This window comes from Zalophus californianus, chromosome 2 (assembly GCF_009762305.2).
Source record: "Zalophus californianus isolate mZalCal1 chromosome 2, mZalCal1.pri.v2, whole genome shotgun sequence".
NCBI classification, from domain to species: Eukaryota; Metazoa; Chordata; class Mammalia; order Carnivora; family Otariidae; genus Zalophus; species Zalophus californianus.
Window position 1 is genome coordinate 174,918,777 of NC_045596.1, and position 13,953 is coordinate 174,932,729.

The 13,953-nt window shown below is 36.6% G+C and overlaps 1 protein-coding gene across 1 annotated transcript in view; it reads left to right on the plus strand.

The window, feature by feature from the left end:
- PPP2CB (protein phosphatase 2 catalytic subunit beta) overlaps positions 1-13,953 on the plus strand; it is a 35,150-nt gene that overhangs the window by 20,428 nt on the left and 769 nt on the right. Inside the window, exons 2-6 of the mRNA XM_027599658.2 lie at positions 3,367-3,576; positions 4,700-4,873; positions 7,351-7,440; positions 7,532-7,693; positions 9,414-9,532. Coding sequence (XP_027455459.1) covers positions 3,367-3,576; positions 4,700-4,873; positions 7,351-7,440; positions 7,532-7,693; positions 9,414-9,532 — 755 coding nt within the window. The remainder of the gene's footprint in view (positions 1-3,366; positions 3,577-4,699; positions 4,874-7,350; positions 7,441-7,531; positions 7,694-9,413; positions 9,533-13,953) is intronic.

Consider the following 13,953-nt stretch of genomic DNA (forward strand, 5'->3'; position numbering starts at 1 on the left):
GATATTTTTAAAATCCCAGAATAATATCAAATATAAATTACTTTGGATTACATCTGATAGTAGCAGCAACAAGTAGACATTATTAGACAATTATGAAATTGAAGAATAAAGGAAATCTAAATGGGTAATACCATATTCATCATTGGAAAGACAGTATTCTAAAGATGACTACAAATACATATAAATTCAATGCAATTTGAGTCAAAAATCTCAACCAAGTTTTAATAGGCTTTGACAAAATTAGTTTTAAAATTCATACGTCAGGCTTAATGAAGCAATCAAAAATAGATAATTTTGAATAAAAGGAATAAAGAAGGGAGCCTCACTTCCCACCCTGATTTCTCATAGTAATTAACTCAGACTTTTATTGACACGGACAGTAGAGCAGTGAGAAGGGGATCTGAGGCAAGGATTGAGATGCTGACACTTCATTCAGGGACTGTGCAAGCCCAGCTAGATAAGGGGGAGGCAAAAAAAATCAGGCGAGAAAGCTGTGAAGCAGGATGATACATGATGGATTACCTTGGGAGGTGGGGATTCTGCTGAATCCAGACAAATACTTCAGAGAGGTCATGAAAGGAAGAACCAGGCTGGCAGTTTTTCCCTGTTGCCTTCATTCTCTCTTTGCCACTAGTCAAGGTGACTCCCACCTATTTCCAGATTGCGCATCCCTCCTTCAGCCCCTGCTCAAGAAGCCAGACCCCCCATCCCACCATGTGGCATTCCATCCGCGTCTGGAAGTAGAGGAGCATCGAGGCATAGTTAGGGCTCGGAGGAAGGGCCAGGCATGTCCACTACTTCAGCTTAGATTCTAGCCAGCTCAGGGCACCATCAAGAATTATAAGGGAATCTGAGAGGGTGTACAGGGTTGTTTCCAGTGCAGGTTAAGAAAGCTGAAAACAACGTGGGTCTTTACAAAAGGATGGCACTATTATAAATAAACAATGCTAGGCCAGCTACTAGCCATTAGGAAAAATAAAGTAAAAATGAACCACAGGGCACCTGCCTGTCTCAGGCAGAAGAGCATGGGACTCTTGATCTCGGAGTTGTAGATTCGAGCCCCCATTGGGTGTAGAGATTACTTAAAAATAAAATCTTAAAAAAAAAAAAAAAATGAAACCCTACGTTGTATCATATAACAAATTCCATCTGAATTAAAGACGTGTTAAGTGTGAAAAACAAAACTGGAATAAAAATGCAGGAATGCCTTTTTTTGACCTCTGTGTGGAGAACAATTTTTTTTTAAGATTTTATTTCTTTATTTGAGACAGAGACATAGAGAGTGCACACAAGGGTGGGGGGAGGGACAGGGAGCAGGAGAAGCAGACTCCCAGCGAAGCAGGGTGCCCCATGCAGGGCTCCTTCTCAGAACCCAGGGATCGTGTCCTGAGCCAAAGGCAGACACTCAACAACTGAGCCACCCAGGCGCCCCAGGAGGACAGTTTTTAAAACAAGACCCAAGCAGCACAGACCATAAAGAGGGAAAATTGGTACAATCTATAGGGGAAAGTATAAACAACCAAATATAAAGCCTAATTTTGTGAGTTAGGCATTACACACACACGCACACGCACACGCGCACACACACACACCAGTAAACCTAAAAAGCTGCTTTTAAAAAAAAAGTATACCTATTAGAGGTGCAAATTAAAAGATACTGTTTCACACCCATTAGCAGGAATGTTAAAGTCTGTTGACAGAGATGGCAAGCAATAGGAACTTATGTATAGAAACTCAAAATTCATGTTTTTAAATGCTCTTTAGATGATCCCATCTGGCAAGGCAGAGAAATGTCCCTAAAATTCTACTCTCCTACCAGTCTCAGCTCTCCTCTGCCAGGTCCTACTTTAAGTTTCATCCTTAGTGTTTGACTTCTGTTGCCATGTCATTTTCTCTACCATCACCCTCACTCTCAGGCTGTTTCTTACTCTTGGTCCCAGTTCCTACCTCTTGTTCTTTGTGGTTTTCTGTTCCTAATCTGCCATAGATCTGGAAACTATAAGTAGCTTATTAGAATTTTGCACATAACAGTAGGGCCAGAAGAAGACCTAAGAGACTTCTGGCAGATTGGTGGAGAGGTACATACACTTTTATCATAATGTTTTATTACTTCAGAGGCCTTTTTTAATTTTCTCTGATTCTGGGCTCTGTTAGGCAAAGTTGCTGGGTAGATGAGGTGTAATGAACTTGAATTTAGTCCATTTGTTTAATTTGCCATTGTTTATATACGAATTCTGTCCTTCAGGGCCTCCAGTGGTATATGTTAATTTGACTAATACATAAAATAGTTGGAATAAGGAAATTGAAGGTTAGCCTATGAATTGGTAGGAAGGTGTCTGTTTACCAAAAAATTTGAATAACTGATTTGTAACTTTTATTAAGCTTTTTAAAAATGCAAATAAGATTATTTTGGGGGGGGGGGAGTTTTATTTTTAAGTAGGCTCCATGCCCAACGTGGAGCCCAACACAGGGCTTGAATGCACAACCCTGAAATCAGAACCGGAGCTGAGATCGAGTTGGATGCTTAACCGACTGAACCACCCAAGTGCCCCCCAAAACAGCTTTTGAGATAGAATTTCTATTGAGATATTCCTAATGAATGCAGTGCATTCATGTAGAGTGTACAGCCCCCTGGCTTTTAGTAGAGTCAGATAATGTACATCCATCACCACAATATTAGAACATTTTCATTACCCACAGAAGGAACCCCTGGACCTCTTAGCTTTTATCCCCTTGTCCTCTCAGCCCGAGGCAACCACGAAGCTTTCTGTCTGTATTTTTGCCTCTCTGGACACTTCACGTAAATGGAGTCATAATATATATGGCCATTTGTGACGGCCTTCTTGCACTTAACAGTGTTTTCAGAGTTGTGGCATGTATCAGTACTTTTTATTGCTGGATAATACTCCGTTGAACAAGTAACACCACATTTTATTTATCCCCTCATCACTTATTGGACATTTGGGTAGTTTCCACTTTTTAGCTGTTATGAATAAAGCTGCCATGAACATGTGTAAACTTGAGTTTTCATTTCTCTTAAGCATATATCTAGGAACAGAATTGCTGGATCACATGGTAATTCTATGTTTAATGTTTTGAGGAACTGCCAGACTGTTTGCCACGGCAGCTGTACCACTTTACATTCCCACCAGCAGTGTGTGAGAGTTCCAATTTCTTCACATCCTCAGAAACATTTGTTTCTGAGCTTTTAAATTTAGCTGTCCTAGTAGATGTAAATTGGTATCTCTTGTCGTTTTAGTTTTATGATTTTCTAAGGCTCATTTCAGGTATCTTTTTTTTTCCCAATATTTTCTTTTAATATGCAAGAAATGATGCTTTTAATGATTTCATTTCTTTTTTTAACAGGCTAAGGAAATTTTAACAAAAGAATCAAATGTGCAAGAGGTTCGTTGTCCTGTTACCGTGTGTGGAGATGTGCATGGTCAATTCCATGATCTTATGGAACTCTTTAGAATTGGTGGAAAATCACCAGATACAAACTATCTATTCATGGGCGACTATGTGGACAGAGGCTATTACTCAGTGGAGACTGTGACGCTTCTTGTGGCATTAAAGGTATGATGAATGAAATTCAATTTTTTTTCACTCTTTAAACCTGCAAAAGGGGAAGATGGCAGTATTGCATATCATCTGTTATATTTTATCCATTCAGTTTATAGCCCCTTAAAATATAATAGTTGGTTTTACATCTTGTAAAAGAGTACCTTTTGTTGATTAATCTAGGTATTAGTAAAAGAGGAAAATGAAAATTAAACATTTAATGTGTCCTGCCTACTTCTGGTAAATCACTCCCTTAGGTAATCCACAGCTGAAGTCTTGGAACCATTTTTTACTTAAGCAGGTATCCCTCATAAACAGTCAGTTTAATTCTTGCCTTGAGAAGTCTGTTATTCATGTATCTATTTTTTTCTATCACACAATTCATACCTTTTATCACTTCACATGTATTACATTTATGTGGACCAGGCACCTAGCTTTAAACAGTGAGCTTAATTTGGGGCACATAATGGATAGTTAATAAATATGTATAAATTGAAGTATGCATTTGCAGCTTTTAGGTTAATTTGGTTAATAGAATCTGCTGCTTTTTCATATTTCCTATCAGACACATCCCTAACTAAATAGTATGCTGTAAGACATGTCTCTGTGTTTTGTTATGAAAAGGAAACTCTAAATACATTTGAAATCTTGCCCAGATTTGGCAAGAGCCTGTTTTTGTTAGCAAATAACAGTCTTTCTGTGGGAAATAAAAGTTGAAGGGGAAGAGAGAAGTTAGTATAAAAAGGAGTTTGTCTCTGGTCCAGATCTTTGACCATCAGTATCCATTCAGCAGTAAGACACAGTGTTCTGGAAAGACCTAGAAGACTGATGATTGTTTGAGGATGAAGAGGTTATTAAAGACCAAGAATCAGATACAATTTTATTATAATAACATAGATATCAGTTAGGAAGGGTTCCAATAAGGGTGGTATAAATAGTAATGAAGACGAAGGACTATAAATATTTCAAAGGTCAGTCAGCAGTGAATGAGAAAATTTTTAATTCTGAGTAAGAATTAGCATTTAATGTAACAGCACACAAAAGAACATTTAAAGAAATGGGTCAGAAGTTAATGTGCTTAACATAACACTAGTAAAAATATGCTTTGTACCATGAATTTCTTTTGCTTTTCCTGCAGGTGCGTTATCCAGAACGCATTACAATATTGAGAGGAAACCACGAAAGCCGACAAATTACCCAAGTATATGGCTTTTATGATGAATGTCTACGAAAGTATGGAAATGCCAATGTTTGGAAATATTTTACAGATCTATTTGATTATCTTCCACTTACAGCTTTAGTAGATGGACAGGTGTGTATGTGCTTCTCTGGTGGGTGGGGGAGGAGTAAAAGTAGGAAAAGATTTTCTATTAGCAAGTTAGGGTTTAGATTTACATGACATGATTTCCACATCTCCTTAGCCTTTTCTGCCTCTTTGCTTTATAATTAAAATTTCAGAATAGAGAATTAGGTTAAGTTTTATGCACATTGTGATCCAGCAGATTTCCCTGTTGTTCTCAGATATGTGTGTAAATATTTTTGCAAAAGAATTTGCCAATACGCTTTTTCTGTTATAGACAAATATAAATAAATGCTTAAGACCCTGAAGTACAATACTAGTAAAGCAAAGCTGTTTTTTTAAAACTAGCTCCATACATATACACAGTGTTTGCTGGTTACCATTAATAACTTTTTATTCCTATTTTCATCGTAGTTACAAGCAGCAATATTGTGTATTATATCTTCATTAAGAAGTGCATGCTTTATTTCCACCTGTAACGAGTATTATAGACACACTGTAAAACATTCAAAATAGAAGAAAAATGTGCAAGTTTCTATTATCCTAGTTTCTAAGAGATAATCACTGTGAACATGAACTGATTTAACTTTAAATATGAAACATACAGTACCAAAAAATAAACATGTACAAGTCTACAGTTCCTAAACTATATAAAAGCCCAGAATTGTCATGGGTGTAATAGATCCACTCATAATTTGGTTATAGCCTTTTCTTCGTGGTCCTGACAGTCCACGTTTTTCCCAGCCATGATACTGGACGCTGCAGTAATTAATTTCAGAGGACAGTATTTTGCCTAGACTTGGCTAAAATGAAAGAAAACAGTGTGGACTTAAAGAGTTCACAAATTATTTCTAAATGACAGTGGAAGTATGACGTAAACCAAAATTTTTGGATGTAAACAGGGATAAAATACAAGGAAATTCGTAGTCTCACATTCATTTTGTAGAAAAATTAAAGGAAATGTGAAATAAACATCTAACTCGAAGCCATAGTAAAATAAACTTAAAGGATTAAAGTTAAAAGCAGACATGGAGGGGCGCCTGGGTGGCTCAGTCGTTTAAGCATCCAGTTCTTGATTTTGGCTCAGGTCATGACCTCAGGGTCCTGGAATCAAGTCCCTGAGTTAGGCTTCCAGCTCACCGGGGAATCTGCTTTAGGATTCTCTTTCCCTCTGCACCTCCCCCGCTCCCCAAATAAATCAATTTTTTTTTTAAGATTTTATTTATGTATTTGACAGAGAGAGACACAGCAAGAGAGGGAACACAAGCAGGGGGAGTGGGAGAGGGAGAAGCAGGCTTCCCGCCGAGCAGGGAGCCCGATGTGGGGCTCGATCCCAGGACCCTGGGATCATGACCTGAGCCGAAGGCAGACACCCAACGACTGAGCCACCCAGGCGCCCCCCAAATAAATCAATCTTAAAAAAAAAAATGGATACCAAAAAATCACTAGGAATGAGAAATAAGGCATGACTATCAATATGGATATGGTTGTGTATCACAATAACATAGGGTACAGCTTTATTCTGTTGCACTTGAAAAGATGAAATTTACTATAGCAAAATAGTTTTTGAAGAAATTAGGCCAATGTAAATAGACTACTAAACTTAGAAGAAATTGGAAAAGTAACCAGGTCTGGATAGTTTTCTAGGCAAATTCTACCAAACCCTTACGGAACATACATATAATTTCTGTGTTCTAGAGCTTAGGAAAAGATGGAGAGCTTCAAAATTCATTCTGTGAGGTTAGTATAACCACAGTACCAAACCAGACATGGCAAGCGCCAAAAAATAAAAAATTTTTAAGTAGTAAAATAAAATAACAATTGAATAAAGAAACTTATACTGGCTATACTTAATCAGCAAAACATCAGAAATCTCTTCAAAATTGGGAGAAAAATGCCCTCTAAAACTTGTATTACTATTCTCTCTGATACAAAATCCCTAGAGGATGGGTCTGGGAATAGATATTTTACCAAAAACAAACAAAAATTGTAGTTTTCAATTTGTTTTGGAAATCCTAGCCAGTGCACTGAGTATTAAAAAGAATTAAAGGGTATAAACATGGAGAAGAAATTAACAAATATTTTTGCTAACAACATTATTCTGTACTCAGAGAACTCTTAAGAAAGCAGAAAAACTGTTGGAGCCAATAACAGGAATTGGTACTGTCCTTGCTGTAAGAGAAACAAAAAATTTGTATATATTAGCAGAAAATGTAATGGTGAGTCACAAGAATGGAGGTCCCATTTGCTAGAGAAGGGGAAAAAACACTATACAAAATACTTAGGATTGATTATAAGGAAAAAAGAAATACTTTAAAGTATCAGTAGCTCTCTAATTGATTTTTATTTCCTTTTCCGTTGTATTTTATAAATCTTAATTAAATTTTATTTTGAAAAGAAGAGCAACTAGGATTTACATTTTGTAACCATTTACTCTCCATTAACTTTCCACATTTAATAAAACTTTTTTTTTTTTAATTCACAAACAGATATTCTGCCTCCACGGTGGCCTGTCTCCATCCATAGATACACTGGATCATATAAGAGCTTTGGATCGTTTACAAGAAGTTCCACATGAGGTAAACTTGGTTTTAATTTTAAAAACAAAGAAACATAACCACATTGTGGTAAAACTAAATTAAATAACATGTACTTAATTTTCTCGGCCAGGGCCCAATGTGTGATCTATTGTGGTCAGATCCAGATGATCGTGGTGGGTGGGGTATCTCACCACGTGGTGCTGGCTACACATTTGGACAGGACATTTCTGAAACATTTAACCATGCCAATGGTCTCACACTGGTTTCTCGAGCTCACCAACTTGTAATGGAGGTATGTCTTTTTTCCCACAGGATGATGTTTTGTTTTGTTTTTTTTTAAGTGGAAGAAGTGTTTTCTTTATTGATGATTTTTATTTCAAATAAATATATATCTCTTTAATAAGGCTTCATGAAACATTTCCTCCCTATTACCTAAATGAAAGGAGAAAAAATTGAGCTGGTTTTAGCAAATAGGGGAAAGTACTAGTTGGCCAGAGCAAAATTATAACTCACTTTGGAAATTAATTTAGACATAGAGAAAAATTTCAAAAATATTATCAAATAAAATTCCCATGTATCCTACACTGATTCCTCAAATATATTTTTGTATTTTAGTATTCTGTCTCTATCTTCCAGCTTCCCTTCGTCTGTACACGTTTCTTTTAAATTATTTGAATGTCAGTTGCAGACATGGTGCTCCTTTACCTCCAAATTTCCATGTATATTTTGCAAAAATAAAGATGTTCTCTTATGTTACTACAGTATAATTATCACAGTCCAGAATTGGCATTGATACAGTACTATGATCTAATCTAAACACTTCATTTGAATTTTTTAGTAACTAATGTTCTTGATAGGAAAATTCAGTCGTGTATGTGCATGTATAATCTAATCCAGGATCATGCTGTATTCAGTCTCCTTTGGTGTGGAAATAATTCCTCAGATTTTGTTTTGCATAATCTTTTCATTTTTAAAGACTACAAGCAGTTTTATTTTGTAGAAATATCCTTCATTTGTGGTTTGATTGATGTTGCCTTATGATTCAGGCTATGCATATTTGACAGGCATGCCATAGCACGATGGGACATGCTTTTCAGTGCGCCATATTAGGGTCATGGGATCTCTGCTTGAATCACTTAGTTAAACTGGTAGCTGCCAGATTTCTCTACCATGATGTTACTATTTTGTAAATACTAAAGGAATATAAATAGAATTTTATTCTTTTAAATCAGGGAGTGGCTTCAAGATGTTAGAGAAAACTTCAACCCAATTGAGGCAGGAGGAGTGAGAACATTTAATAAGGAGTATAAATTCATATGGTAAAGATAAACCTAGTTACATCAGTAATCGTAACAAATGTGAATGGATGAAAATTTTTATGTCCCTGAAATCCTGAGACTCTGAGTTAGACAATCAAAATTCACCTGCTACTTGAGATGAATCTAAAACATAATGAAAAAAATAAATATTAAAAATAAAACATAATGACACTATAGACTAGAAGTAGAGGGAAAATGGTATATTGGTATATCAATTAGATAATTACCCAAAATACAGCTAATAATGTGCATCAGAATAGCCTCTGAGTTAAAAAGTATATATAGAAATAAAAAGAGGTCATTATTGATGAAAACTGGCCCAGTTCTCTAGAGAAGAATTGAGCTTGTGTTTACCTAGTAATAGATTCAAAATATATAAAGCAATCACTGATAGAGGGAAAAATTAAGAAATCTTCCATTGTTGTGGGAGAAATTTTAATACATATCTGAGCCAAGAGCCGAAGCATAGATGTAAATAGAACAATGCCGTTCTTGAGCTCCGTGGCACAGTACCCGGGCCCAGAGTATTCTGTGCCCAGAGTTAAGGATGTATACCATATAAGGGAGCAGAGAAAACGACACTTCCACCAAGAATATCTCTAGTTTTTTAATGTAGTTTTCTAAACAGACCCATGTCAAGATTATAATTTTATAGTGAAGTGTTATTTTGTGTTGTTTTTTTTAATACTGCAGGGATACAATTGGTGTCATGATCGGAATGTGGTTACCATTTTCAGTGCACCCAATTACTGTTACCGTTGTGGGAACCAGGCTGCTATCATGGAATTAGATGACACTTTAAAATACTCCTTGTAAGTAACTGAAAATTTTTGAATTGTGTGTAATTGCTTTTAGAAAGAAAATTTTAAATGTAGATGATTAAAATTAGAGGATTTCTGCTTCTGGAATAGTAGAATGAGGAACGTGGCAAACTTCTCCCCAACAGAAACAGTCATTTAACTGGAAGGTTATTTTAAACAATTATTGTAGGTTTTTTAATATTGTTCAAAATGCATACAGCCCATGGAGAAACACATTCTAGAAAATGTACTAAATTTTAGTAATAGCCAGAATCTGTGGAATTTGAGCCATAACCTCTTCCCTCCCTGTCTTTCCACGTCCCTTGTTCAGAAACTACTCCACAGTCATTCTACCTTGGGTCCTGCTCAGATTTTTTCCTGGGTTTAATTGTTAAGCCTTTGTAACCAAACAACAGAGTTATTTAGAGGGTCCCTCTGGGTGGGCACAAGCCACTTACTGGTCAGAGGTTATGCTCAAGCCTCCTTGGTCATTGAAATTTTAGGGATCACCCTAATCCAGTAAGATCACTGGGAATGTATGTGGCTAAGAAGTTGCTAACAGAGTTGAAAGAATTTATATTTTGGCTCACGGTTCAATCAAGCACACTAGTACCTTGGATTTTCCTTGTTTTATTAGTCCTGAGAGGGTGCAACCTTAAGGATGCACACAGTGTCATTTTCCAGACTGTCAGAGATGTATGTGATTGGGATTTTAAGCCTGGCTTCCTAGGAGTTGCTCCTGGGTCAGAGTAACTTGATCAGCCAGTATCATTGAGGGTTATATACCCTTTTGTTGATTAATTTAGGTATTAGTTTCCTAGGGCTGCTGTAACAAATTACCACAAAGTGGGTGCCTTAACGGAATTTATTCTTACATTTGTGAAGGCTGGAAATTTGAAATCAAGGTGTTGGCAGGATGATGTTTCTTGTAAAAGCTCTAGAGGAAATCCTTTCTTGCCTCTCCCTAGCGTCTGGTGGCTCCTACAATCCTTGATTTATAGATGCATCACCCCAGTCTCTGTCTTCACATGGCACTCTCTCCCCTGTGTGTCTTTCCTTAATAAAGAGACCATCAGATTGATGGGCCTCCTGGGTGGCTCAGTTGGTTGTGCATCTGACTCTTGATTTGGGCTCAGGTCCTGATCTCAGGGTCGTAAGGTGGAGCCCCCATGTTGGGCTCCATGCTGAGCCTGGAGCCTGCTTGAGATTCTCTCTCTCCTTCTCCCTCCGCCCTTCCCTGCTCATCCTCTCTCTAAGAAAAATAAAGAAAGAAAAGGATACCACCAGATTGAATTATGGCTCAGCCTAATCTAGTATGACCTCACCTTAACTAATAACATCTGCAAAGACCAAATAGTGTCACATTCTTAGGTTCTGAACGGACATGAATTTTGGACGTAAACTATTTGACCCAGCATAGTCTGTGTGTGGCTTGGGAATGTTTTCAAGAAGGCCCCAAATGCTACTCTTAATGGTTCCTGTGTGGGTATAGCTATGTGCACTGTCGTCTTGTCTCCCAGTGTTGACTGTGGTCCCAGGAAGGCTTTTCTTGGCTCTTCTTTTGTCTGTTACATTTCTTAAAAATTCAACTGTACTACAAATACATCCATATTGTTTTTGCACTGTTTTTTTTTAAGATTTTATTTACTCATTTGAGACACAGAGATAGAGAGAGAGAGCATGAGCAGTGGGAGAGGGAGAAGCAGGCTTCCCGCTGAGCAGGGAGCCCGATGTGGGGCTCGATCCCAGGAACCTGGGATCATGACCTGAGCTGAAGGCAGACACTTAACCATCTGAGCCACCCAAGCGCCCCTGCACTGGTTTTTAAATCAGTTAAGAAGATGCAGTTATACTGTCATTTACGATTACTGTCGTGTATGTGTGTTTCTTAACTAATAACTTGAATCCAAAAGAAGAATATGAAGAAAATAAAAATGAGAAGGTTAATACAACAAAATCTATACACACTTGCTCTCCTTTCTTGGCTTCTTTACGGGCATGACATTGTATGAAATAGTAATTATAACAATGCATTTTGGGGATTTTAACATAACATCAGTAGCAAAAAAAAGGAAATGGAAAGGAGCTTACTGTATAGGAATTAATTTCTCTTAATTGACTAGAATTTATAAATCTGCAGTAGAATTCTGTAAGTTGTGTATTGTAAGTTTTCAAGCAATCAATAAAATAATTTAGGAAAAATAACTGAAGTTATTAAAGGAATTAAAAGACACACTAGAAAATATGCTTCTAATAAAAAACCAGTTAAAGTGGGAACCAAAAAACAAAACAAAAAGAGAAAATGGCAGGTAAAAAGCCAGTCATATCAATATTAAATGAGTGGTTTAAGTAATGCAATCAGAAGGCAAAAATTGTCAGATTTTTTGTTTCTAAAGATCCAGCTTTATGATATCTACAGAAAGCATAATTTAGATTAAAAACAAAAGGGTTGAAAGTAAATTAGGTGAAAAAGATAACCATGCTAACAGCAACCACATGACTTGAAGTGGTTATACTAATAGACAAAAGAGATTTCAAAATAAAAATTGTTATTAGACATAAAGACATTTCACAATGATGAAAGAGTCAAAGCATTAGGAGAATATATCAGTTATAAACATAACACACTTAACTGTGGAGCAAAAATGAACAGAATTGAAGAGAGAAGTAGACAGTTGAACGGTGGTTGGAGACTTTATTATGCCCCTTTCAATAATAGAACTAGGCAGAATATCACCAATGACATAGAAGATTTGAGAAGTACTATAACTTAACATTTATGGAACATTCCACCCAATAGTAGCTGAGTACAGTTTTGTCAAATGCACATGGAACATTCTCTAAGATTGACTATATGCTGGACTATAAACCCAAGCCTCAGTAAACTTAAGACTATTGAGGGGTGTCTGGGTGGCTCAGTCAGTTAAGTGTCCAACTCTTGATTTCAGCTCAGGTCATGATCCTCAAGGTCATGAGATCAAGCCCCATGTCAGGCTCCGCACTGGGCATGGAGCCTGCTTAAGATCTTCTCCTCCTTTAAAAAAAAAAGAATATTGAAGTCATACAAAATATGTTCTCCAAACACAATGGAATGAATTAGAAATCAAAATAGAAGGAAAACAGGAAAATGTGTAAATATGTGGACATTTACATACTCCTAAATGACTTGAATCAAAGAATAAATCATAAGGGAAATTAGAAAATACTTTGAGATGAATAAAAATGAAACCAGAATGTGCCAAAACTTATGGGATACAATGAAAGCAGTGTTTGCAGGGAATATATAACTGTAAGTGCCTATATTAAAAATCAGATTTTTAGAAAGATCTCAAGTCAGTAACCTAACTTTACATTTTAAGGACCCTAGAAAAAGAAGAGCAACCTAAACCCCAGTGCAAACATATGGAAGGAAATAAAAAGGAAATAAGTGAAATAATAGAAAAATAATCAAAACCAGAAGTTGGTTCTTTTCAACAAAATTGAAAAGCCTTAACTAGGGCGCCTGAGTGGCTCAGTTGGTTAAGCGACTGCCTTCGGCTCAGGTCATGATCCTGCAGTCCCAGGATCGAGTCCCGCATCGGGCTCCCTGCTCAGCAGGGAGTCTGCTTCTCCCTCTGACTCTCCCCTCTCTCATGTACTCTCTCTCTCTCATTCTCACTCTCTCAAAATAAATAATAAATAAATCTTTAAAAAAAGAAAAGAAAAGCCTTAACTAGACTGACCAAACAAAAATGAGTGAAGATTCACATTACCAAAATCACCACAGACCTTATTGAAATAAAAAGAATTACAAGGGAATATAATGAATAAGTTTATGGCAACAAACTAGGTAACTTGGATAAAATGGACAAATTCCTAGGAAGACAAACTGCCAAAATTGACTCAGAAAATCTGAATAGACCTATAACAAGTGAAAAAGTTGAATTAATATTTTAAAACTTCCTACAAAGAAAAGCCGCCAAGCCCGGTGGACTTCACTGATGAAATGACTAAAAGTTTAAAAAGGAATTAACACCAGTTTTTCACAGAGACTAAGAATAGAATAGGAGGAATCATTTCCCAGTGTATTCTTTGAAGTCTATATTACCCTAATACCAAAATCAAAGATAATTTAAGAAAACTACAGACCAATACTCTTTATGCTTATAGTTGCAAAAATCAACAAAATATTAGCAAACTGAATCTAGTAATACACAAACAGGATTATACACAATGACCAACTGTGATTTATCCCAGGAAGGCAAAGTTGGTTCAAAATAGGAAAAATCAAAGCAATAATCCATTGGACAAAAAAACACTTGATCATCTCAGTTAAGCCAGGAAAAACATTTGTCAAAATCCAGCACACTTTCATAATAAAAATACTCAGCAAACTAGTCAAGAGAACTTCCTCATCCTGATAAAGGTCATCTGCAGAAACTCCACAGCTAACA